At 32.3% G+C, this 27,719-nt stretch overlaps 2 protein-coding genes across 7 annotated transcripts in view; one reads left to right on the forward strand and one right to left on the reverse strand.

The window, feature by feature from the left end:
- Positions 1 to 3,749: 3,749 nt before the first annotated feature.
- The window catches only part of LOC127728151 (40S ribosomal protein S18), an 821,762-nt gene continuing 797,792 nt past the window's right edge, over positions 3,750 to 27,719 (reverse strand). For 2 of the 3 annotated variants that reach the window (XM_052235401.1, XM_052235399.1), the window contains exons 2-5: positions 22,461 to 22,559; positions 20,398 to 20,484; positions 4,519 to 4,712; positions 3,750 to 3,851 (exon numbers count right to left, since the gene is read on the reverse strand). In XM_052235401.1, coding sequence (XP_052091361.1) covers positions 3,776 to 3,851; positions 4,519 to 4,712; positions 20,398 to 20,484; positions 22,461 to 22,559 — 456 coding nt within the window. In that variant the 3' untranslated portion in view covers positions 3,750 to 3,775. Of the gene's footprint in view, positions 3,852 to 4,518; positions 4,713 to 20,397; positions 20,485 to 22,460; positions 22,560 to 23,220; positions 23,266 to 27,719 lie in introns of those variants that run through there. The other variant, XM_052235400.1, reaches the window with a different exon arrangement.
- LOC127728059 (vacuolar protein sorting-associated protein 52 homolog) overlaps positions 23,271 to 27,719 on the forward strand; it is a 32,234-nt gene continuing 27,785 nt past the window's right edge. The window contains exons 1-3 of one of the 4 annotated variants that reach the window (XM_052235247.1): positions 23,278 to 23,407; positions 24,982 to 25,070; positions 25,248 to 25,332. In XM_052235247.1, coding sequence (XP_052091207.1) covers positions 25,251 to 25,332 — 82 coding nt within the window. In that variant the 5' untranslated portion in view covers positions 23,278 to 23,407; positions 24,982 to 25,070; positions 25,248 to 25,250. Of the gene's footprint in view, positions 23,408 to 24,981; positions 25,071 to 25,247; positions 25,333 to 27,719 lie in introns of all 4 variants that reach the window. The other 3 variants (XM_052235249.1, XM_052235248.1, XM_052235250.1) reach the window with 3 other exon arrangements.

The raw sequence follows: 27,719 nt of genomic DNA on the forward strand, positions 1-27,719 counted from the left end.
ATTGCGCAATACTGTGCAATTGAAGATTTCTTGCTATTGTGCAATACTGTGCTATTGAAAATTTCTTGCTATTGCACAATACTTATTATATAATAATTTACACATCCTGTTTGGTGTGTATCTCCTACCATATCATTATTATTTGCTTTTAAATATAAATCAGAAATAACCAACTTAAAATGGAAAATTTTAAAAAGAAAAAAAAAAGGAAAAAAAGAAAAGAAAAAAAATCCCCCCCCCCCAAATTTTTTGAACCCCCTTATGATTCATCACCCCCAAACTCAATCCCAGCCTTCCCTTTGTGGTATGGTACCTTGCAGTACAATTTCAGAGAGATCCATACACTTGAACACAAGTTATTGTCTGGAAACTAGAAAAATGCTTATTTTTGGCCCCTTTTTGGCCCCCAATTCCTAAACGTTTCGGGCAATTACCCCCAAACTCAATTCCAGCTTTCCCTTTGTGATATGGAACCTTGTAGTACAATTTCAGAAATATCCAAACACTTACACACAAGTTATTGTCATGAAACTAGAAAAATGCTTGTTTTTTGCCCCTTTTTTGGACCATTATTCCTAAAATTTGGAGGCAATTACCCCCAAAATCAATTACAGCCTTCCCTTTGTGATATGGAACCTTGTGGTACAATGTCAGAGAGATCCATACACTTACACACAAGTTATTGTCTGGAAGTTACAAAAATGCTTATTTTTGGCCCCTTTTACCTTAACTGTTGGTACCATAACCCCCAAAATCAATCCCAGCCTTCCTTTCGTGGTATTGAACCTTATGGTAAAATTTCATGGAGATCCATTCACTTAAACTAAAGTTAGAGTGCGAAAACCAATGTGTCTTCGGACGACGCCAACGTCATACCAATATACGACCAAAAATTTTTTAATTTTTGCGGTCGTATAACCTACCACTGGTGGTTCCCCATAAACTGACCTAATCACAAATTAATACATGTAAACTAAGGAAAAGTTTTAATGTCAATAGACCATGATTGAGGAGGCGGGGCCAAATAATCTCCATGGAAATGAGATGTGCCACTGCTAATACAACTTCATACCAAATATCATTGACCTACCACTAGTGGTTCCCCATAAAATGACCTAAACACAAACTTGTATATTTTCTACGCCGCTGCCAGAAACAACATACCTATATCTCACTTTTTAATTCTGTCATGGCAAGACAAAAACTTTAAATTGTCCAATGATTCATGAAGAAAAGGTCACGGTTAGATGAACCCTGCAAGATGGACATGTACATTCCATACACTAAATACAGGTGCTATTTTGTTTATAGTATCTGAGAAAGACCAATGAACCATGCAAATGAGGTCAAGGTTAAGTAAAACCTGCAAATCTGATATGCTATCCTTACAATCATTCCATATACAAAATATAGTTGTCCTTTTGCTTATAATTTTTGAAATATAGACGACCATGAAATCAGAAGTATCACGTAATCTTCACATTTTCAATTATACATGTAAATGAGGTCAAGGTCAGATGAAACCTTTCAATAATTCAACACAAGCAATAGGTTGGCATATTGCTTATAGTATCTGATATGCGGACTTTACCATAGAACTCCATGAAATGAGGTCAAGGTAGGACAATCCCTGTCTGACAGACATGTAGACCATGCAAGGATTCCATGTACCAAATATAGTTATCCTATTACTCATAAGTGAGTATTTCACATGACAAAACACTTAAATCTTTTTTCCAAGCAGACGCTGAACCGTGAGAATGAGGTCAAGGATAATGAACACAAGAGACTGGAACTTTGTAACATAGATATCAGCATGCAGGTCTTCTAGCTTCTGAAATATAAAGCTTTAAACAGTGTATGACACCACCACTGGATAGTAATCTGTCTCTCTTGCACTCTGCAGGCAGACAAAAGTGTGAATTCACAGAAATTGAATCTGCTGTTTTTACTCTACAGAAAACCTAAGTAAAAATGAGAAATACAAAACATATAGATATTTCTTCCAATCATTTCTTATTTAATTTACATAGCCACTCAACACCCAACCAAGAACAAATCACTAAAATCTCAACAGCATTATATACCAAAGCTATAGAAGAATTGAAAACTTATCCTTGTAATGGAATTCTCACTCTATTTCCACGATTCATCATACTTTTTACGATAAGAGCTCTTCATTATCTTAACGCAAACTCTTATTTTTGTGCATATTCCAAAGGCTTTGTCACTTCACACACCAATTTGCTAATGTTCTACCCTATTGGAGTTTAAATTTAACTTGCCAAAACTTAATAATAGCAAAATTCAAATTGTCTGCAAACAGGGAGTGGTTATCTAAAATAGATGGGGAATGTGTCCCATTATGCCTTGCTTGCATACATTATAAAGGGACATAACTCAAGAATGGTAAAAAAGTGACGCTACCAAAATTCAAAATTAATCTTGTGTTTTGTGGTAATAAGCATTGTGTATAAGTTTGGTTGAGGCAAACTAAAGTAAGAGAACGGAAATATAAAATTCAGCAATTTTTCCATTTGTAAAGGGGCATAACTCTAGAACGGTAAAAGTGATGCCACCAAAATTCAAACTTGATCTGTGTTTTGTGGTAATAAGCATTGTGCATAAGTTTCAAAACATTTGGTGGTGGCAAACTAAAGTTAGAGAACGGAAACAAATTTCGGGACATACCAACGGACAAGGGTATAACTTAATGCCCCCTTCCGCTATGGTGGGGGCATAAAAAATGCCCACATGTAACAACTTATCACTGTCAAGCTGCCCACCAAATATGAAGTTCATTCTTTTCAGTAGTTTCCAAGAAGTGTGATGAGAATATTTGTTGAATGTATGAACTGAAGGACAAGGTTATTGAAAAATATCCCCAATACTCAAATGTGGTTAAATTCTATGATTTTTCTGCTCATCTTCATGTTAGGATCTTGTTATGCACAAAGGTTTCATGAAAATCTGATGAAGCATATAGAAGTTGGGACCACAAACTGCATATAGCATAGTATCTAACATTTCTATATTCAGACAGGAATACATCATCAGGATTTTAGTTGTAAATAACGTGGGCTGCAAAGTTGACATTAGAATCTGTAATTGTACAGTTTAGTTTCAATTGGAAAAAGTTTAACACTCTAAAGTTTGATTCTCACTGGCTTATTTATCTTTTTTATGTTTGGTATGTGTACAAAGTAAACAATACCAAATTTCTTTTCCATTGAGTCAATAATCATTACAAAGTTAAAATAGAAATGCTAACAGGTAGGTTTTTTTCTCTCTCATTTTGTTCTCAATAGAAGACTTAAATGACATTTTTTTTTCCTTTCTCAGAACTTTGAACTCCTCATAGTAAAAAACACAAAGGCATTTGAGGTCATAGGACACAATCCTTTGAGACTGGTATTAAAAGTATCATGTCAAAGTTATATTTCGTTTGTGGATAATTCTAGAATACATAAAACAAATACGAGTAATAAAATGTCTGAGGTATCTTGGTACATGCTGTCAAACCATAGACATTCACTAGAAATAATACCACTTTTGTATCACATAAATTTATAGGTCATGCAAAAATAAACTGTAGAAGAGCCGATTGTATTTTTATATGTATCAGTTTTAAATCTAGCTTTTGCATCCGTCAGACCAGTAAATGTAAACAAAATATTTATATTCATAAAATGCAAGACAAATTTTGGACAATCCACATGCCATGGATAAAAGATATTGCAACAAGTAAGTCCTTTCACTGCCTTTATTAACAAGTTTATTTCTTCTTGGCTACACCAACAGTTCTACCACGTCTTCCTGTGGTCTTTGTATGCTGACCTCTGACCCTCAATCTGAAAAAGAGACAAAACAGGTTATCCTTAATCACTCTCCAAGTACACAGTAATTTAGAAGATTGTAGGATAGAAAGCCAAAATCTTTTAATTTCAAACTCATACCAGACATCTCAACATAAACCAAATTCTATCATTGGTTTTGCTGCATGAACTGCATAAAATTTCATATGCTATCGATAGCCTTTGATAAAGTCAACCGTCTGTACTTCGTCAGTATTTCTGTGAGGTGTCAACAAAGGTAAACATGATAAGTGAGCATTAACCTGATAGCCATGGGGGCATTTAAAATTAACTTGAACGGCCATGTGGATTATCATACAATACCAAGTGAAATTTTTATTACCGAAAGATTGCATAAAGATTTTTTAACTTTTAACAAAAAATGCAATTTCTGACAAAGCAGCATTGATAATTATGTATGAGCTTTGTAAATTTTCTTTAAAAAAAATATATATATGAATCAAGGACCTATAAGTTTGGTCATGACTGCAAAATACGACTGTTTCCAGACCCTTAGATTAATACCTTTATAAACTCTTATAGGTAATGCTTGGAAAGTTGTAAAATAGATTTTAAGTAACATACATATTTATTGAATGGAAAATGTAAAAACTTGACTACAGTTATTTATAAAAATTTCTGTCATTCACTAAACAAAACTTACCCCCAGTAGTGTCGAAGTCCTCTATGTGCTCTGATTTTCTTCAGTCTTTCTAAATCCTCTCGAAGTTTGTTATCCAGAGCATTGGACATTACTTGGCTGAATTTTCCATCCTTAACATCTTTTTGTCTGTTGAGGAACCAATCAGGGATTTTGTACTGTCTTGGATTGGACATGATGGTGATGACTTTTTCAATCTAAAAGGTGGAAAACAATAAAAATACAAAAAAACATATTAACAAAGGGGAAAATTAGAATTACTGTAATAAGTCAAATAAACTGGCTTAAATAAAAAAAAATCTACCAATATTGTCAAAGTTGTATTACCATTGATTGCTTGTATGTCTAGATGGGTTATGATTTAGAATTTCTGGAATATGCCATACTTCCCTTCATAAAAAATTTAATTTTCTGCAAATTTCAAACAAGATTTTTTTTTATGTTAGGTATTTATACCCTATTTGATCAATGGAGACTACGAAAATTAAAGTAATCTCATGATGAAATATGGGGTACAAATCTGTAGTTTCTTTTGAAGATTTTTTCCCATGCAGGTTTAGTTTGTTAAATGGGTAAAGAGAAGCATACGGTACCCCTCCCAACTACCATTTTAATGCAATTGTCCCTATTTAATACAGAATAAACTGCTTCGCTGAGCGCAGCTAGATACGCCCACAGAGGTCCAACCCTGAACAGTTGGGGCAAAAATGGACACAATATTCAAGCTTGATTCAGGTCTGAATTTGGATTGTAATTAAATATTTGACATATTATAGGTTTCTGAATAAATGTAGTCAAAGAACATGAAATTGGTTATATGAATTGAATTTATATTCACTTGATTTCTTGCTGTTGTGCAATACTTAGTATATCTGTTGTCAGACTATAAACAAATAAAGTTCAATTAATTCTCAATGTCATATTAGAAATTTATGAAAATAAAAAGGGAGCTTACATCAATAGATATTAACAATTCACCAAAGTTTCCTGAGAATTGGTGACAGCATTTTTGAGTTATTGCCCGAAAACTTGAAAATCACCCCTTTTTTTAATGAATAAAACCCCATAACTCAGAAATGTAAAATGTAAAATTTATAAAATTCTAAAAGGAGCTTACATCAATAAAAACAAACAATTCACTAAGGTTTCATAAGAATTGCTGAAAGCATTTTGGAGTTTTGGTCCGAAAACTGGAAAATACCCCCTTTTTTTATGAATAAAACCCTGTAACTCGGAAACGTAAAATCTCAAATTTATAAAAATCGAAAGGGAGCTCATGTCAATAGATATAAACAATTCACCACAATCTTGCAAGTTAGTGATAGCATTCTTGACTTATTGTCCGAAAACTGGAAAATCCCCCTTTTTTTAATGAATAAAACCCCACAACTCAGAAACGTGAAATCTAAATTTTATAAAAAAACGATAGGGGGCTCACGTCAATAGATATAAACAATTCACCAAAGTTTTATGCAAATTGGTGAAAGCATTTTTCAGTTAATGTCCGACATGTTGACGACAGACAGACGGATGGACGGACAGAGGTATACCATAATACGTCCCGTAAACGGGCGTATAAAAAAATGAGGAGTGCAAAATGACATTTTGTTTTCTTCATATTAATCCCATATGGTTTATATCAACTCTGTTTTGATTATTTTATATGTTAGTTTTGTTTGTAAAAGTTGATGCTAATTACATGCTCAAACAGTTGTTTCATAATAAATAATTAAAACTTAATTTTTAGTTTCTCCACCAACCAAATAAAGTATTTAGGGGGGAAAACACAGACCATTAAGGAACACTGTACCCTTGTGAGTTAGCAGTTAAAAAATCTAGACTTATGGTACAATAATTACATTACATGTATGTTTCATTATAATACGTTTTTTTGATTGGCTAACAGCAATCTCACGTCATTCTGAAATTAACGAGCTTCCACAATAAAGTGCACAGGTAAATAAAAGAAAAACTTGATTGAAATCATGTTTTGATGATCCCAGAAAAAAAATGTAATTATAAGTATTGAATGCTGAGTTTAGTAATTTTATAGGGTTGTAAAAGCGTTGACCGTGGGCACATTTTTAGAATGAAACACTTCTGCGCTTCATACAAAATGTACTTCAGTCAATTCTTTTACACCAAGGTTGGGCTGTATTTACCGCCCCCGGTATTTACCACCCCAGGCAATACTCCCTAAGTGGTCAATACTGGCAAATACTGGTCAATTGAAATGTTCATGCTTCTTTTGACTGATTTACAAATGTATCTATCAATTCTAGTAAAATAAAATGCTCCACAGGGTGCAGCTTGATACGACCGCAGAGGTCAAACCCTGAACAGTTGGGGGAAGTATGGACACAACATTCAAGCTTGATACAGCTTTGGATTTGGATTGTGATTAAATATTTGACACAGCATAGGTTTCTAACACAGATTGAATGTGGTCTAAGAACTTAAAAATTTTAAATTGGACATTCACCTATTATGGTCCAATATCCAAAATCTAAATACATGGTTAGATTCAGCATATCAAAGAACCCCAAGAATTCAATTTTTGATGAAATCAAACAAAGTTTAATTTTGGACCCTTTTGACCTCAATGTGGACAAAGTTGATAACGGGGCCCAAAAATCAAAAATCTAAATACATGGTTAGATTCAGCATATCAAAGAACCCCATATATTCAATTTTTGTTGAAATCAAACAAAGTTTAATTTTGGACCCCGATTTGGACCAACTTGAAAACTGGGCCCATAATCAAAAATCTAAATACATATTTAGATTCAGCATATCAAAGAACCCTAAGAATTCAATTTTTGTTAAAATCAAACTAAGTTTAATTTTGGACCCTTTGGACCTTAATGTAGACCAATTTGAAAACGGAACCAAAAATTAAGAATCTAAATACACGGTTAGATTCGGCATATCAAAGAACCCCAATAATTCAATTTTTGATGAAATCAAACAAAGTTTAATTTTGGACCCTTTTGACCTCAATGTGGACAAAGTTGATAACGGGGCCCAAAAATCAAAAATCTAAATACATGGTTAGATTCAGCATATCAAAGAACCCCATATATTCAATTTTTGTTGAAATCAAACAAAGTTTAATTTTGGACCCCGATTTGGACCAACTTGAAAACTGGGCCCATAATCAAAAATCTAAATACATGTTTAGATTCAGCATATCAAAGAACCTTAAGAATTCAATTTTTGTTAAAATCAAACTAAGTTTAATTTTGGACCCTTTGGACCTTAATGTAGACCAATTTGAAAACGGAACCAAATTTAAGAATCTAAATACACAGTTAGATTCGGCATATCAAAGAACCCCAATAATTCAATTTTTGATGAAATCAAACAAAGTTTAATTTTGGACCCTTTGGACCTCAATGTGGACCAATTTAAAAACGGGGCCCAAAATCCAATAAAATGCTTCGCTGGGCGCAGCTTGATACGACCGCAGAGGTCGAACCCTGAACAGTTGGGGCAAGTATGGACACAACATTCAAGCTTGATACAGCACTGAATTTGGATTGTAATTAAATATTTGACACAGCATAGGTTTCTGACACAGAATGAATGTGGTCTAAGAACTTCAATTTTTTTAATTTACCTATTATGGTCCAATGTCCAAAATCAAAATACATGGTTAGATTCAGCATATCAAAGAACCCCATATATTCAATTTTTGTTGAAATCAAACAAAGTTTAATTTTGGACCCCAACTTGGACAAACTTGAAAACTGGTCCCATAATCAAAAATCTAAACACATGTTTAAATTCAGCATATCAAAGTACCCCAAGAATTCAATTTTTGTTAAAATCAAACTAAGTTTAATTTTGGACCCTTTGGACCTTAATGTAGACCAATTTAAAAAACGGGACCCAAAATTAAAAATCTAAAAACACGGTTAGATTTGGCATATCAAAGAACCCCAATAATTCAATTGTTGATGAAATCAAACAAAGTTTAATTTTGGACCCTTTTGACCTCAATATGAACCAATTTGATAGCAGGCCCACAAAATAAAAAATCTAAATACATGGTAAGATTCAGCATATCAAAGAACCCCATATATTCAATTTTTGTTGAAATCAAACAAAGTTTAATTTTGAACCCCAATTTGGACCAACTTGAAAACTGGGCCAAAAATCTAAAATCTAAATACATGTTTAGATTCAGCATATCAAAGAACCCCATATATTCAATTTTTGTTGAAATCAAACAAAGTTTAATTTTGGACCCCAACTTGGACCAACTTGAAAACTGGTCCCATAATCAAAAATCTAAACACATGTTTAGATTCAGCATATCAAAGTACCCCAAAAATTCAATTTTTGTTAAAATCAAACTAAGTTTAATTTTGGACCCTTTGGACCTTAATGTAGACCAATTTAAAAAACGGGACCCAAAATTAAAAATCTAAATACACGGTTAGATTTGGCATATCAAAGAACCCCAATAATTAAATTTTTGATGAAATCAAACAAAGTTTAATTTTGGACCCTTTTGACCTCAATATGAACCAATTTGATAGCGGGCCCACAAATAAAAAATCTAAATACATGGTAAGATTCAGCATATCAAAGAACCCCATATATTCAATTTTTGTTGAAATCAAACAAAGTTTAATTTTGGACCCCAATTTGGACCAACTTGAAAACTGGGCCAAAAATCTAAAATCTAAATACATGTTTAGATTCAGCATATCAAAGAACCCAATATTCAATTTTTGTTGAAATCAAACAAAGTTTAATTTTGGACCCCAACTTGGACCAACTTGAAAACTGGGCCCATAATCAAAAATCTAAACACATGTTTAGATTCAGCATATCAACGAACCCCAAGAATTCAATTTTTGTTAAAATCAAACTAAGTTTAATTTTGGACCCTTTGGACCTTAATGTAGACCAATTTAAAAACGGGACCCAAAATTAAAAATCTAAATACACGGTTAGATTTGGCATTTCAAAGAACCCCAATAATTCAATTTTTGATGAAATCAAACAAAGTTTAATTTTGGACCCTTTTGACCTCAATATGAACCAATTTGATAGCGGGTCCACAAATAAAAAATCTAAATACATGGTTAGATTCAGCATATCAAAGAACCCCAAGAATTCAATTTTTGATGAAATCAAACAAAGTTTAATTTTGGACCCTTTTGACCTCAATGTGGACAAAGTTGATAACGGGGCCCAAAAATCAAAAATCTAAATACATGGTTAGATTTAGCATATCAAAGAACCCCATATATTCAATTTTTGTTGAAATCAAACAAAGTTTAATTTTGGACCCCGATTTGGACCAACTTGAAAACTGGGCCCATAATCAAAAATCTAAATACATGTTTAGATTCAGCATATCAAAGTACCCTAAAAATTCAATTTTTGTTAAAATCAAACTAAGTTTAATTTTGGACCCTTTTGACCTTAATGTAGACCAATTTGAAAATGGAACCAAAAATTAAGAATCTAAATACACGGTTAGATTCGGCATATCAAAGAACCCCAATAATTCAATTTTTGATGAAATCAAACAAAGTTAAATTTTGGACCCTTTTGGACCAATTTAAAAACGGGGCCCAAAATCCAAAAACATAATACACGGTTAGATTCAGCATATTAAAGAACCCCAAGAATTCAAGAATAAAACCCCATTGAAATTGATCAAGAAATAAGCAATTTATACGAAGTATCTTCTTTTGCACAATACTGTGCAATTGAATATTTCTTGCTATTGTGCAATACTGTACAATTGACAATTTCTTGCTATTGCACAATATTGTGCTATTGGACATTTCTTGCTACTGCGCAATACTGTGCAATTGAAGATTTCTTGCTATTGCGCAATACTGTGCAATTGAAGATTTCTTGCAATTGTGCAATACTGTGCAATTGAAAATTTCTTGCTATTGCACAATACTTATTATATAATAATTTACACATCCTGTTTGGTGTGTATCTCCTACCATATCATTATTATTTGCTTTTAAATATTAATCAGAAATAATCAACTTAAAATGGAAAATTTTAAAAGAAAAAAAAAAGGAAAAAAAGAAAAAAAAATAAAAAAAAAAATCCCCCCCCCTAATTTTTTGAACCCCCTTATGATTCATCACCCCCAAACTCAATCCCAGCCTTCCCTTTGTGGTATGGTACCTTGCAGTACAATTTCAGAGAGATCCATACACTTGAACACAAGTTATTGTCTGGAAACTAGAAAAATGCTTATTTTTGGCCCCTTTTTGGCCCCCAATTCCTAAACGTTTCGGGCAATTACCCCCAAACTCAATTCCAGCTTTCCCTTTGTGATATTGAACCTTGTAGTACAATTTCAGAAATATCCAAACACTTACACACAAGTTATTGTCATGAAACTAGAAAAATGCTTGTTTTTTGCCCCTTTTTTGGCCCCTAATTCCTAAAATTTTGAGGCAATTACCCCCAAAATCAATTACAGCCTTCCCTTTGTGATATGGAACCTTGTGGTACAATGTCAGAGAGATCCATACACTTACACACAAGTTATTGTCTGGAAGTTACAAAAATGCTTATTTTTGGCCCCTTTTTGGCCCCTAATTCCTTAACTGTTGGTACCATAACCCCCAAAATCAATCCCCACCTTCCTTTCGTGGTATTGAACCTTATGGTAAAATTTCATGGAGATCCATTCACTTAAACTAAAGTTAGAGTGCGAAAACCAATGTGTCTTCGGACGACGCCGGACGACGCCAGACGACGACGACGACGACGACGACGACGACGACGACGACGACGCCAACGTCATACCAATATACGACCAAAAAATTTTCAATTTTTGCGGTCGTATAAAAACTAAATACACGGTTAGATTCAGCATATTTAAGAACCCCATGAAATCAAGAATAAAACCCCATTGAAATTGGTCAAGAAATAAGCAATTTATAGGAAGTATCTTCTTTTGCACAATCCTGTGCTATTAAATATTTCTTGCTATTGCGCAATACTGTACAATTGACAATTTCTTGCTATTGCGCAATATTGTGCTATTGGATATTTCTTGCTATTGCGCAATACTGTGCAATTGAAGATTTCTTGCTATTGCGCAATACTGTGCAATTGAAGATTTCTTGCTATTGTGCAATACTGTGCAATTGAAAATTTCTTGCTATTGCACAATACTTATTATATAATAATTTACACATCCTGTTTGGTGTGTATCTCCTACCATATCATTATTATTTGATTTTAAATATAAATCAGAAATAACCAACTTAAAATGGAAAATTTTAAAAGAAACAAAAAAGGAAAAAAAGAAAAATAAAATGCTCCGCAGGGCGCAGCTTGATACGACCGCAGAGGTCGAACCCTGAACAGTTGGGGGAAGTATGGACACAACATTCAAGCTTGATACAGCTTTGGATTTGGATTGTGATTAAATATTTGACACAGCATAGGTTTCTAACACAGATTGAATGTGGTCTAAGAACTTAAAAATTTTAAATTGGACATTCACCTATTATGGTCCAATATCCAAAATCTAAATACATGGTTAGATTCAGCATATCAAAGAACCCCAAGAATTCAATTTTTGATGAAATCAAACAAAGTTTAATTTTGGACCCTTTTGACCTCAATGTGGACAAAGTTGATAACGGGGCCCAAAAATCAAAAATCTAAATACATGGTTAGATTCAGCATATCAAAGAACCCCATATATTCAATTTTTGTTGAAATCAAACAAAGTTTAATTTTGGACCCCGATTTGGACCAACTTGAAAACTGGGCCCATAATCAAAAATCTAAATACATATTTAGATTCAGCATATCAAAGAACCCTAAGAATTCAATTTTGTTAAAATCAAACTAAGTTTAATTTTGGACCCTTTGGACCTTAATGTAGACCAATTTGAAAACGGAACCAAAAATTAAGAATCTAAATACACGGTTAGATTCGGCATATCAAAGAACCCCAATAATTCAATTTTTGATGAAATCAAACAAAGTTTAATTTTGGACCCTTTTGACCTCAATGTGGACAAAGTTGATAACGGGGCCCAAAAATCAAAAATCTAAATACATGGTTAGATTTAGCATATCAAAGAACCCCATATATTCAATTTTTGTTAAAATCAAACAAAGTTTAATTTTGGACCCCGATTTGGACCAACTTGAAAACTGGGCCCATAATCAAAAATCTAAATACATGTTTAGATTCAGCATATCAAAGAACCCTAAGAATTCAATTTTTGTTAAAATCAAACTAAGTTTAATTTTGGACCCTTTGGACCTTAATGTAGACCAATTTGAAAACGGAACCAAAATTTAAGAATCTAAATACACAGTTAGATTCGGCATATCAAAGAACCCCAATAATTCAATTTTTGATGAAATCAAACAAAGTTTAATTTTGGACCCTTTGGACCTCAATGTGGACCAATTTAAAAACGGGGCCCAAAATCCAAAAACTAAATACACAGTTAGATTCAGCATATTAAAGAACCCCATGAAATCAAGAATAAAACCCCATTGAAATTGGTCAAGAAATAAGCAATTTATAGGAAGTATCTTCTTTTGCACAATCCTGTGCTATTAAATATTTCTTGCTATTGCGCAATACTGTACAATTGACAATTTCTTGCTATTGCGCAATATTGTGCTATTGGATATTTCTTGCTATTGCGCAATACTGTGCAATTGAAGATTTCTTGCTATTGCGCAATACTGTGCAATTGAAGATTTCTTGCAATTGTGCAATACTGTGCAATTGAAAATTTCTTGCTATTGCACAATACTTATTATATAATAATTTACACATCCTGTTTGGTGTGTATCTCCTACCATATCATTATTATTTGATTTTAAATATAAATCAGAAATAACCAACTTAAAATGGAAAATTTTAAAAGAAACAAAAAGGAAAAAAAGAAAAAAAGGAAAAAAAAATAAATCCCCCCCCAAAATTTTTTGAACCCCCATTATGATTCATCACCCCCAAACTCAATCCCAGCCTTCCCTTTGTGGTATGGTACCTTGCAGTACAATTTCAGAGAGATTCATACACTTTAACACAAGTTATTGTCTGGAAACTAGAAAAAAATGTGTTTTTTGGCCCCTTTTTGGCCCCAAATTCCTAAACGTTTAGGGCAATTACCCCCAAACTCAAACCCAGCTTTCCCTTTGTGATATGGAACCTTGTAGTACAATTTCAGAAAGATCCATACACTTACACACAAGTTATTGTCATGAAACTAGAAAAATGCTTGTTTTTTGCCCCTTTTTTGGCCCCTAATTCCTAAAATTTGGAGGCAATTACCCCCAAAATCAATCCTAGCATTCCTTTAGTGATATGGAACCTTGTGGTACAATGTCAGAGAGATCCATACACTAACACACAAGTTATGTCTGGAAGTTACAAAAATGCTTATTTTTGGCCCCTAATTCCTTTACTGTTATTACCATAACCCCCAAAATCAATCCCAACCTTCCTTTTGTGGTATTGAACTTTGTGGTAAAATTTCATAAAGATCCATTCACTTAAACTAAAGTTAGAGTGCGAAAACCAATGTGTCTTCGGACGACGACGACGCCAACGCCATACCAATATACGACCACAAAAATTTTTTTGCGGTCGTATAAAAAGGAAAAAAAAATAAATCCCCCCCCCCAAAATTTTTTGAACCCCCATTATGATTCATCACCCCCAAACTCAATCCCAGCCTTCCCTTTGTGGTATGGTACCTTGCAGTACAATTTCAGAGAGATCCATACACTTGAACACAAGTTATTGTCTGGAAACTAGAAAAAAATGTGTTTTTTGGCCCCTTTTTGGCCCCCAATTCCTAAACGTTTAGGGCAATTACCCCAAAACTCAAACCCAGCTTTCCCTTTGTGATATGGAACCTTGTAGTACAATTTCAGAACGATCCATACATATACACACAATTTATTGTCATGAAACTAGAAAAATGCTTGTTTTTTGCCCCTTTTTTGGCCCCTAATTCCTAAAATTTGGAGGCAATTACCCCAAAAATCAATCCCAGCATTCCTTTAGTGATATGGAACCTTGTGGTACAATGTCAGAGAGATCCATACACTAACACACAAGTTATGTCTGGAAGTTACAATAAAATGCTTCGCTGGGTCGCAGCTTGATACGACCCCAGAGGTCGAACCCTGAACAGTTGGGGCAAGTATGGACACAACATTCAAGCTTGATACAGCTCTGAATTTGGATTGTTATTAAATATTTGACACAGCATAGGTTTCTGACACAGAAAGAATGTGGTCTAAGAACTTGAATTTTTTTAATTTACCTATTATGGTCCAATGTCCAAAATCAAAATACATGGTTAGATTCAGCATATCAAAGAACCCCATATATTCAATTTTTGTTAAAATCAAACAAAGTTTAATTTTGGACCCCAACTTGGACAAACTTAAAAACTGGGCCCATAATCAAAAATCTAAACACATGTTTAGATTCAGCATATCAAAGAACCCCAAGAATTCAATTTTTGCTAAAATCAAACTAAGTTTAATTTTGGACCCTTTGGACCTTAATGTAGACCAATTTAAAAAACGGGACTTAAAATTAAAAATCTAAATACACGGTTAGATTTGGAATATCAAAGAACCCCAATAATTCAATTTTTGATGAAATCAAACAAAGTTTAATTTTGGACCCTTTTGACCTCAATATGAACCAATTTGATAGCGGGGCCCACAAATAAAAATTCTAAATTCATGGTTAGATTCAGCATATCAAAGAACCCCATATATTCAATTTTTGTTGAAATCAAAAAAAGTTTAATTTTGGACCCCAACTTGGACCAACTTGAAAACTGGGCCCATAATCAAAAATCTAAACACATGTTTAGATTCAGCATATCAAAGAACCCCAAGAATTCAATTTTTGTTAAAATCAAACTAAGTTTAATTTTGGACCCTTTGGACCTCAATGAAGACCAATTTAAAAAACGGGACCCAAATTAAAAATCTAAAAACACGGTTAGATTTGGCATATCAAAGAACCCCAATAATTCAATTTTCGATGAAATCAAACAAAGTTTAATTTTGGACCCTTTTGACCTCAATATGAACCAATTTGATAGCGGGGCCTACAAATAAAAAATCTAAATACATTGTTAGATTCAGCATATCAAAGAACCTCATATATTCAATTTTTGTTGAAATCAAACAAAGTTTAATTTTGGACCCCAATTTGGACCAACTTGAAAACTGGGCCCATAATCAAAAATCTAAATACATGTTTAGATTCAGCATATCAAAGAACCCCATATATTCAATTTTTGTTGAAATCAAACAAAGTTTAAATACTGGACCCTATCTTGGACCAACTTGAAAACTGGGCCCATAATCAAAAATCTAAACACATGTTTAGATTCAGCAAATCAAAGAACCCCAAGAATTCAATTTTTGTTAAAATCAAACTAAGTTTAATTTTGGACCCTTTGGACCTTAATGTAGACCAATTTAAAAAACAGGACCCAAAATTAAAAACCTAAATACACGGTTAGATTTGGAATATCAAAGAACCCCAATAATTCAATTTTAGATGAAATCAAACAAAGTTTAATTTTGGACCCTTTTGACCTCAATATGAACCAATTAGATAACGTGGTCCACAAATAAAAAATCTAAATACATGGTTAGATTCAGCATATCAAAGAACCCAATATATTCAATTTTTGTTGAAATCAAACAAAGTTTAATTTTGGACCCCAATTTGGACCAACTTGAAAACTGGGCCAAAAATCAAAAATCTAAATACATGTTTAGATTCAGCATATCAAAGAACCCCAAGAATTCAATTTTTGCTAAAATCAAACTAAGTTTAATTTTGGACCCTTTGGACCTTAATGTAGACCAATTTAAAAAACGGGACTTAAAATTAAAAATCTAAATACACGGTTAGATTTGGAATATCAAAGAACCCCAATAATTCAATTTTTGATGAAATCAAACAAAGTTTAATTTTGGACCCTTTTGACCTCAATATGAACCAATTTGATAGCGGGGCCCACAAATAAAAATTCTAAATTCATGGTTAGATTCAGCATATCAAAGAACCCCATATATTCAATTTTTGTTGAAATCAAAAAAAGTTTAATTTTGGACCCCAACTTGGACCAACTTGAAAACTGGGCCCATAATCAAAAATCTAAACACATGTTTAGATTCAGCATATCAAAGAACCCCAAGAATTCAATTTTTGTTAAAATCAAACTAAGTTTAATTTTGGACCCTTTGGACCTCAATGAAGACCAATTTAAAAAACGGGACCCAAATTAAAAATCTAAAAACACGGTTAGATTTGGCATATCAAAGAACCCCAATAATTCAATTTTCGATGAAATCAAACAAAGTTTAATTTTGGACCCTTTTGACCTCAATATGAACCAATTTGATAGCGGGGCCTACAAATAAAAAATCTAAATACATGGTTAGATTCAGCATATCAAAGAACCTCATATATTCAATTTTTGTTGAAATCAAACAAAGTTTAATTTTGGACCCCAATTTGGACCAACTTGAAAACTGGGCCCATAATCAAAAATCTAAATACATGTTTAGATTCAGCATATCAAAAAACCCCATATATTCAATTTTTGTTGAAATCAAACAAAGTTTAAATACTGGACCCTATCTTGGACCAACTTGAAAACTGGGCCCATAATCAAAAATCTAAACACATGTTTAGATTCAGCAAATCAAAGAACCCCAAGAATTCAATTTTTGTTAAAATCAAACTAAGTTTAATTTTGGACCCTTTGGACCTCAATGTAGACCAATTTAAAAAACAGGACCCAAAATTAAAAACCTAAATACACGGTTAGATTTGGAATATCAAAGAACCCCAATAATTCAATTTTAGATGAAATCAAACAAAGTTTAATTTTGGACCCTTTTGACCTCAATATGAACCAATTAGATAACGTGGTCCACAAATAAAAAATCTAAATACATGGTTAGATTCAGCATATCAAAGAACCCAATATATTCAATTTTTGTTGAAATCAAACAAAGTTTAATTTTGGACCCCAATTTGGACCAACTTGAAAACTGGGCCAAAAATCAAAAATCTAAATACATGTTTAGATTCAGCATATCAAAGAACCTCATATATTCAATTTTTGCTAAAATCAAACAAAGTTTAATTTTGGACCCTTTGGACATTAATGTAGACCAATTTGAAAACTGGACCCAAAATTAAAAATCTAAATACACTGTTAGATTCGGCATAACAAATAAATAAATGTGATCAAAGATTTTACAAATCTAATGCGCCATACTGTGCAATTAAAGATTACTTCTTGAAATTTTTCAATATTTGAAATTTGAAAAAAAAATAATATTTGAAGAATAATTCTTTTTAATTTCTGAAATCTGAAATGAGAAAAAATTGGCCCCCCACAATTTCTTTTTATCCCCCCCCCCCCTTTTTTCCCCCAAAAAAATTCTTTCCCTCAAGATATGGTCATAATCTCAATTCAAATTTCCAATGGAGTTGGCAACCATAATTACCCATTTAAATTTACCATAGTGCTAACTTAATCTATTTTATAATAGAATTAATAAAAATAAAGTGTCAAATCTTTCATATGGATTTTTTTGTAAAAAAAAAAGATGAAAACATTTGCAGATATTTTTACTGGTCTTCCTTTATAAATATGCATTTCTTTAAACATAATTTAAAAGCAGTGTAAGGGAAGTAACCAAAACGTTGTATTTGGATTACCTCCCTTACACTGTTTTAGATTATCTTTATTGTTCATTAACCATTACTTTATACATAATTTAAAAGCAGTGTAAGGGAGATAATTTCAATGATGTATTTGATTTATCTCCCTTACACTGCTTTAAATTATGTTTTGTACTAAAGTATTTGTCCATTAACCAGGACAACCTTGTTTTTCCCCCTTTTTTGCCCCTAATTCCTAAACGGTTTGAGCCATAACCCCCCAAAGCAAATCCTAACCATCCCTTTGTGGTATGGAAACTTGTAGTATAATTTCAGAGAGATCCATACACCGTTCCACAGTTATTGTCTGGAAACTAGAAAATGCTCATTTTTGGCCCCTTTTTGGCCCCTAATTCCTTAACTGTTGGTACCATAACCCCCAAAATCAATCCCAACCTTCCTTTTGTGGTATTTAACCTTATGGTCAAATTTCAAAAAGATCCATTCACTTAAACTAAAGTTAGAGTGCGAAAACCAATATGTATTTGGACGACGACGACGCCAACGTCATACCAATATACGACCACAAAAATTTTTTGCGGTCGTATAAAAATGCTTATTTTTGTCCCCTTTTTGGCCCCCAATTCCTTTACTGTTATTACCATAACCCCCAAAATCAATCCCAACCTTCCTTTTGTGGTATTGAACCTTGTGGTAAAATTTCATAAAGATCCATTCACTTAAACTAAAGTTAGAGTGCGAAAACCAATGTGTCTTCGGACGACGACGACGCCAACGTCATACCAATATACGACCACAAAATTTTTTTTGCGGTTGTATAAAAATTGGTTGATGAGGGAAAACTTTATTCCTTTGGCATGATTCAGTTTATAAAAATGAATGATATTGGTATGTTATTAATCATTAAAACATTACAAATGATTAATTTAGTTCTTAGGGGTAATGATATTGCATATTTTTGGTATACATATTTAACTTGCTATATCAGTTATTTTAACATGTATAAATCAAGATATTTTTTCTTGAAAAGGTTTGAATTTTACAGGTAAATAGAATTACAAGTGACTAGCAATATAGATTATCAGAGCATTACCTATTATATGACTAACAGGTGTCAAAAGTTTAATCACTAACAACTGTCCCCTAATAAATGTTGACATACAGGGGCGGATCCAGCCATTTATAAAAGTGGGGGTGAATTTTACAGGTAAATAGAATTACAAGTGACTAGCAATATAGATTATCAGAGCATTACCTATTATATGGCTAACAGGTGTCAAAAGTTTAATCACTGTAACAACTGTCCCCTAATAAATGTTGACATACAGGGGCAGATCCAGCCATTTATAAAAGGGGGGGTTCCTTACCCAGGATAAAGCGGGGGTTCCAACTATATGTCCCCATTCAAATGCATTGATCGTCAAAAAAAAGGGGGGGTTCCAACCGCCTGAACCACCCCCTGGATCCGCCACTGACATAAAAGTGATTTCTGAAGATTGTTTTAAACAATGAATTAATTCCTGACTATTCAACAGCATGATAAAAATCTTCTAAATGCAGGAAATTTTTTTTTTAATAAACATGACAAGTATATAACATATATATGTATAAAACCAATTTAAAAATTTTTTTTTTTTAATTGCATCTTTCAAAATAACTGTCAAGAAAACCAGATGTTATATAGTCTCTTTTAAGTGACTGACTTCATATGGTGTTAATAACTATATCTGTTGTATGATTAAATTAATATTTGATAAATCTTCATTAAACCATGTTCATGAACTAATTAATTGTGACTTCTTGTCTTAGTACAATGTAGTAAATAAGTGACTTTCTGCCTTGTGACTATATCTATCCATTTACCTTTATGTTTTTATATTAAAGTCCTATCAAAAATTCAATTGACCAGTATTAGCCAGTATTTCCCGGTATTTACCGCCGGCATGTCAATACTAGTATTGACTGCTTTTTTGCCAACCTTGTTTTACACCCAAATAAATTTACAAAAATAGGCATTCAATTCTTAATTAATATATATATATATTGCACAACAGACCACACAAGGTCTGGATAGCCTGACTTGGTACAGGCACTAAACAATGTGGTGGGGCTAACCAGTTTCATCAAACATAACATCCATCCATTTTAATTTGGGAATTATAACAAACCTCTTCTTCACTTAGTTCTCCTGCTCTCTTGGAAATGTCAACATCAGCCTTTTTACATACAACATTGGCATAACGCCTACCGATACCCTGGAACAATAAATCACTTCAATGTTATCTTTTTCATAAGTTATACAAATTAGATCAACTCTTATAATTGTCAACAATTCTGTGAAAAGTTGTTTCATGGAAAAGTCTTAGTTAAAAAAAGATTTTCCTGAAAAACAAAACGCATTTAACGTGTACATATCTAGTGGCTGCATGGGTTAAAAAATCCACAAGCCTGACGCCCAGGACTAAAGCATTTGCGCCTCAGGCAATCAATACTTGTCATCAATATGCCCAACGACCTAGTAAAAAAAGTTCTAGGTGTTACCAAAATAATAAAGAAAATCCCTTCATCACTATTATTGTCTTGTATGATGCATTGATTGATATGACCTGTTACTTAGTAAAAAGGATTTAGCCTTTCAGAAATTCTTCAAAAATGCTAACTATACCACTGATACCTTTATCTAACGTTCATTTCAAGTAACTATTTAAACTCAATTGTGCTTTGAAAGCGTACTCAAGATTTCTCGTGTCAATCTTTGTGTTTTACCATTGTCAACATACGGTATTAGGAAACATGCTTTCATTTATTTAAAAACCAGTTGTTGGCATGACACGGGTTATGTTCTTCTCGTATATGTTATGATGGTATGATACTAAACCCCTAACGGGAAGGATTGTGCCTGATATTCATATGATGAAGACATAATCTTTCAATCAGTTTAATTGAAGTCTGGAGCTGGCATGTCAGTTAACTGCTAGTAGTCTGTTGTTATTTATGTATTATTGTCATTTTGTTTATTTTCTTTGGTTACATCTTCTGACATCAGACTCGGACTTCTCTTGAACTGAATTTTAATGTGCGTATTGTTATGCGTTTACTTTTCTACATTGGCTAGAGGTATAGGGGGAGGGTTGAGATCTCATAAACATGTTTAACCCCGCCGCATTTTTGCGCCTGTCCCAAGTCAGGAGCCTCTAGCCTTTGTTAGTCTTGTATTATTTTTAATTTTAGTTTCTTGTGTACAATTTGGAGTTTAGTATGGCGTTCATTATCACTGAACTAGTATATATATTTGTTTAGGGGCCAGCTGAAGGACGCCTCCGGGTGCGGGAATTTCTCGCTGCATTGAAGACCTGTTGGTGGCCTTCTGCTGTTGTCTGTTCTGTGGTCGGGTTGTTGTCTCTTTGACACATTCCCCATTTCCATTCTCAATTTTATTTCATAGAGAAAGTACAATTCCGACAGTGTGATATTACATTAATAAAAGAGTCTAAGGCAGATTTTAGTACACTTATATTGAACATTTCGTATCATGCACTGTCAATTTAACAGATTACGTCAGAACAAATTAAATATCAAAAATCTGAAGTTCAATATCGTTTTTTTTGTCAATCATTGTTATGATGCCAACATTTTTACAATGATTTCCTTTGTTACTAAGTCTTACAGGATTGGAATCTGAATCAAAAGAAAATGTCCAGCTTACTCTAATAATTGTTAGCACAGGCTAGCAGTTCTATCAACAGGACTAGTAAAATCCTGCTACCAATAAGGCTAGTGAGCTGTAACAAAAATTTTTAACTCCTGGGATGCTAGGCCTTTAAACTTTTCCAACTGCACAGGTTTGTCTGTACTCAGAATAGAGTTATTTTAAGGTGTAAAAACAGCAATTTTTGTCCAATTGTTATGATGAACCTTAGTTAAAGGATTATACCTCAATTCATGTACATTCACCATTTGACATATAATTAGACCAATATTGACAAAATAATTGAGGTATTATGTATTTATCACAATTTTTTTTCTCCAAGATATTCGAGCATCCTTTTGCATGTACAATACTAAAAAATTCAAACCAGAAGTGAATGTCCTGTTCTTTTTCAGTTGGACCAGGCAAAAAGGCAATATTAACTCATGATTTATATCAACAGGGCAACAGCATCAGTATTGTACATGCTGAATTATCTGTACAAGGGCTCATATGATATTATTAGGTCATACTAATGCTTACCTTGATGGCAGTCATTGCGAACATAATGTTCCTGCGACCATCAATATTCGTATTCATAATACGAAGAATGTGTTGAAACTTCTCTGGCAGTATCAATGCCTTAAAAATATACAAATTTCTGTTTAAAACATAAATTTTGTCTGATTGTTATTATCTGCTCTTATTGTTAGTGTTTGCCAATTAATATATACATGTATTTATCTTTATCCGTGCAACTCAACCCACATATATGAAAATATAACATTTTTTATCCAAAATAAAATAATAGACAACTACTCAAACATTTGATCCAGTCCTGAACTAGACACTAGCTACGGGACTCAAATACAGCAAGGTGGTAGACCTTCATCAATGACCAGGGCTAGACTATCAGTTTATTTCCTATCATTATCAATTAAGATATATGATTTGAAAATGGATAAATCTGTTGGAATCTTTAAATCAAGATGAATCAATAGATTTTAATCACAATTAAACAACAGCATATAGGAATCTATTAATTCCGACTCTTGAGCAATATTGCGGTGTTTCATTTTTCGGGGTATAAATAAAGTTGTCAGGTCGTTTGTTCAGAACCACTGGACCCCCTGTTTTTATCCAATGTAGAATCTCTCTGCCTGAACCCTGTACACAATTTATTCAGAAAACACATTAATTATTAATTGAGGAAGGGTTTCTCATGAAAACCAGCTATGGATGATTTCTAATTAATCGAAGTACGATGGATATATTTCGGATAAGTTAGCACTATCTATCTAACCATGTTGAAGATTTAACCGGAAAAGGAAGTTGGCGTAAATAAAGGGAGATAATTTTATGTCCAGCGAGCTAGTTTGACAGTACTCTACAGTTATCCCCCAGGACTGTTTGTGGCTGATTTTATTCAGTAAACGTCGAAACATAACATAAGAACACAATTAAACGTGTATCTTCAACAAAATATATGGGTATTATACTATAGTTATTCTTCAATCATACAAAACACCAGATTACATACTACTTTTTTACTAGTGAAAAAAATCTAAACACAAGGGCTTGTATCATAGATGAAAGTCTTGATGGGTTTAACGGAATAAAGACTAACACCAAATAATGTAATGAATACAGAAATATTGAGCACATCAACTTGTCCCATAGACAGCATGGACCGACTTTTAAGTCAACTCGGACCGTCTAAAAAGTTATCTCTGACTATTAATATTAAAAATGTCAACTCCAAAAAAGAATAAAAAGAGAGTTTGGGCCTTTTAAAGGAATATAAATGATTAAATGTTATTGAATTTGCAAAACACTTTCAAAATATTTTTAATGTGAATCCAAATTTCTACATATCTTTATTAATCTATTATAGAAACTTAATTTATACAAACAAATAAAATTGTTTTATTTATTTAGTGAATTTGTTATTATTATATTTTTTATATATTTTAATTTTGTTGCATAATCATATTTGTTAATTGAATATATAATACACCTTATCGCTATTTATTCCATTCTGGATAAGTTCTGAAATTACATAACTTTTTAAACCTGTTGAAGCTATCTGGAGCCCTGTTCAAACAATATACTGTGCATAAAATTTTTCAGAGTTGTGTTTAATTATTGTAAACACTTCAAACAAAGCATTTTCTTACTTAAATTTGTGTATAAAAAATAAGATCATAAACATGATAAACTACAAAAATTTCAAAATGTTCACTTCCTATACGTTTTCCTCCCTCAGCTTATTACTGATGACCTTTGTCTTGCGACAGTTTACCCAAACAGGAAGTTGTCTAAATGACTGTTTTTTTACGGAATGGACTAAATAGCAATAAAGTGTATTCATTATTTATTATATTTGTTTATTTTAATCTCATTGTATTTTATCTAAAGTCATAATAATTTAGATTAAATTGAATTAACAATCAGTAATGTTCATGATGTTAATTTTATTTTTCTAATAAAATGATCAATAATAATAATAATCTAATATTACACAAGCCAATTACAGGTCGTTGAGAAATAAATCATAAAAACTGAATTACGCACAAGGTTTGACCAACTTGGTGTTCACATTGAATTTTGATGCTAAGAGATGAACTTTAATTTCTAGCAATCTGATTAAACTACAGATCCTGTGTCAAAGTTTTGTTTTATACAACGATCTGAAGATTCTCTGTTCTACTTTCTGTTTTAAAGAACATTTGGGATTCTCAAACTTTGTCTGATTAATACACGCCTTCAAAAATTTGAAGCCTGAAATTTCATAGGCTGATGTAATAATAACAAGAACAGAGAGTAAAACGAAGTATTGTAAGATCCTTTTATTAAGCAAAGCTTAGACACATGATCTGCATTTTAATCTGATTATCAGATTGAATTTCTGTTTAAAAGATTGTTGTAGTGCACTCAAGGCAAAACAAGTATCAGGAGATGCACATGAACTCAGGAGGACCAATCATTGAAATTTTAGTGTTCCTTATGTGATATTTTGATTACCTCCTCTTTTTTTTTTTACCCCTTTTGAACTTGTTTTCAGGATGTGCATTTATTTGAGAAACACAGTTTAAATGTTTGTGAGGTAAAAAAACAAACACAAACTTGTACAGGTGGAAAAGATGTCTAGAGGTAACATATATATACCGAATCAATTAAAGTGTTCAGATCTATGTTCTTGGTTGTATGTTTGAAATGGCATGCTTTAAACAGTAAATTTTCCTGTAAAGCATTATTATTTTTAATTATATCTGTTTTAAAATAATGAAAGTTGAAGCAATATTCATATTATATCTTATTTATTTACAGATCATGGATCCCCATGAGACTATGGATTTAAACCTTGGAGAGCTAGATATTACATCTGAAGATTACTGGCTTGATGAAGTTGATGGTAAGAGCTGGAATTAATTAGTATTTTAAATGAAAATAATTATCTATGTGAAGACTGATATATTTTCATGATTTTAGGGAGATGTTTTTTGTCTATTACCACTGTCACTACATATGGATAAATGGTAATACATGTAGATGAATATCTACAATTAATCTACCCGGTAAATTGATTTCAGCTAAAATCAACTTTATCTTTTTACAATGTGTACTGTTGATGAAGATCTTTTGGCAAGATATAAAGGTTATTCTGCAGTGTTTAATTAATTTGTTACAATTGTCTTTCATGTCTTATGTACAACACTTCTTGAAAGTACATGTATATAATCATTTTGTGGCCACTAAAAAAGTTCTTATAGCAAATGAAATGGTCGCACTCTCTGTCTGACAGTCATCTTTACAGCTATCCCTACCATATGGTTCACTCTTTCCCTTAAATCTGTCCCTGCTTGGGGAAATAGAAATAACATTTTTCTAGAGACCCCATCAGATTGAGACTATAATAAAAAAAAAACCTATGTTCTCCTTCCCTGCTAGGATTTTCTGAGCCCCCAATTATTTTTATTTTGATTTTCTGCTGTTTTCACTGAGAATGGCTAAAAGTAAAATTTGCCCCCATTATAATTTTAAAAAGTTATTTGACAATCTAGGATTTTTTTTTTATGAAGGCTTTAAAGAGACAACTTGCAGGTTTGTTTATATTGGATCCAATATACCAGCTTGTTAAATGTCATGGATTAATTTAACATGTTGTTTTCATTAAAGACTAAAGATGCAATAACAAAACAGTTATTTGTGTTATAAAAAACCCAAAAAAATATAATTCTGTTGTCACTAGAAAAACTGACAAGTAAAAGGTTTTTGGGTATCAACATTCCAGAATGAGCCAGAATCTCCAAATATGTTATTTTCATAGATATGGAAATCTCCCACATGATAAGAAAAAAAAAACAAATTTCTTACCATTTCACTGTTGTTATAACTATCACTTCAAGAATAGTACTTTTCCTGTAAGAAATTGATAAATTACTGTTAAATAATTTTTTGGAAGACTGTCTTAACTAACTACCTTCAGTGCATGCTGACTTTTCATAGCTATTTTATTCCTTAACTCCCTTCTTTTTGAATTGTTGATTGGATGGGGGTATGGTTGTATAGTGATCATCAATGACTTTATTTTTGTCGAGCCTTCGACTTTTGTCGAAAAAGCGAGACATAGCGATCCTACATTCCGTCGTCGGTGGCGTCCACAAATATTCACTCTGTGGTTAAAGTTTTTGAAATTTTAATAACTTTCTTAAACTATCCTGGATTTCTACCAAACTTGGACAGAAGCTTGTTTATGATCATAAGATAATATTCAAAAGTAAATTTTGTAAAAAAAAAAATCCATTTTTTCTGTATTTTACTTATAAATGGACTTAGTTTTTCTGCCAGGAAACATTACATTCACTCTGTGGTTAAAGTTTTTGAAATTTTAATAACTTTCTTAAACTATCCTGGATTTCTACCAAACTTGGAAAGAAGCTTGTTTATGATCATAAGATAGTATCCAGAAATAAATTTTGTAAAAAATAAATTCCATTTTTTCCATATTTTACTTATAAATGGACTTAGTTTTTCTGTCAGTTAACATTACATTCACTCTGTGGTTAAAGTTTTTAAAATTTTAACAACTTTCTTAAACTATCCTGGATTTGTTCCAAACTTGGACAGAAGCTTGTTTATGATCATAAGATAGTATCCAGAAGTAAATTTTGTAAAAAAAATCCAGTTTATCCGTATTTAACTTATAAATGGACTTAGTTTTTCTGCCAGTTTACATTACAATCTCTGTGGTTAAAGTTTTTTTTAAGTTTTAACAACTTTCTTAAACTATCCTGGATTTGAACCAAACTTGGACAGAAGCTTGTTTATGATTAAAAGCTAGTATCTAGAAGGAAATTTTGTTAAAATTTTGTTCCATTTTTTCTGTATTTTACTTATAAATGGACTTAGTTTTTCTGCCAGGAAACATTACATTCACTCTGTGGTTAAAGTTTTTGAAATTTTAATAACTTTCTTAAACTATCCTGGATTTCTACCAAACTTGGAAAGAAGCTTGTTTATGATCATAAGATAGTATCCAGAAATAAATTTTGTAAAAAATAAATTCCATTTTTTCCATATTTTACTTATAAATGGACTTAGTTTTTCTGTCAGTTAACATTACATTCACTCTGTGGTTAAAGTTTTTAAAATTTTAACAACTTTCTTAAACTATCCTGGATTTGTTCCAAACTTGGACAGAAGCTTGTTTATGATCATAAGATAGTATCCAGAAGTAAATTTTGTAAAAAAAATCCAGTTTATCCGTATTTAACTTATAAATGGACTTAGTTTTTCTGC

The sequence above is a fragment of the Mytilus californianus genome, unplaced genomic scaffold (assembly GCF_021869535.1).
Source record: "Mytilus californianus isolate M0D057914Y unplaced genomic scaffold, xbMytCali1.0.p SCAF_2, whole genome shotgun sequence".
Lineage (NCBI taxonomy): Eukaryota > Metazoa > Mollusca > Bivalvia > Mytilida > Mytilidae > Mytilus > Mytilus californianus.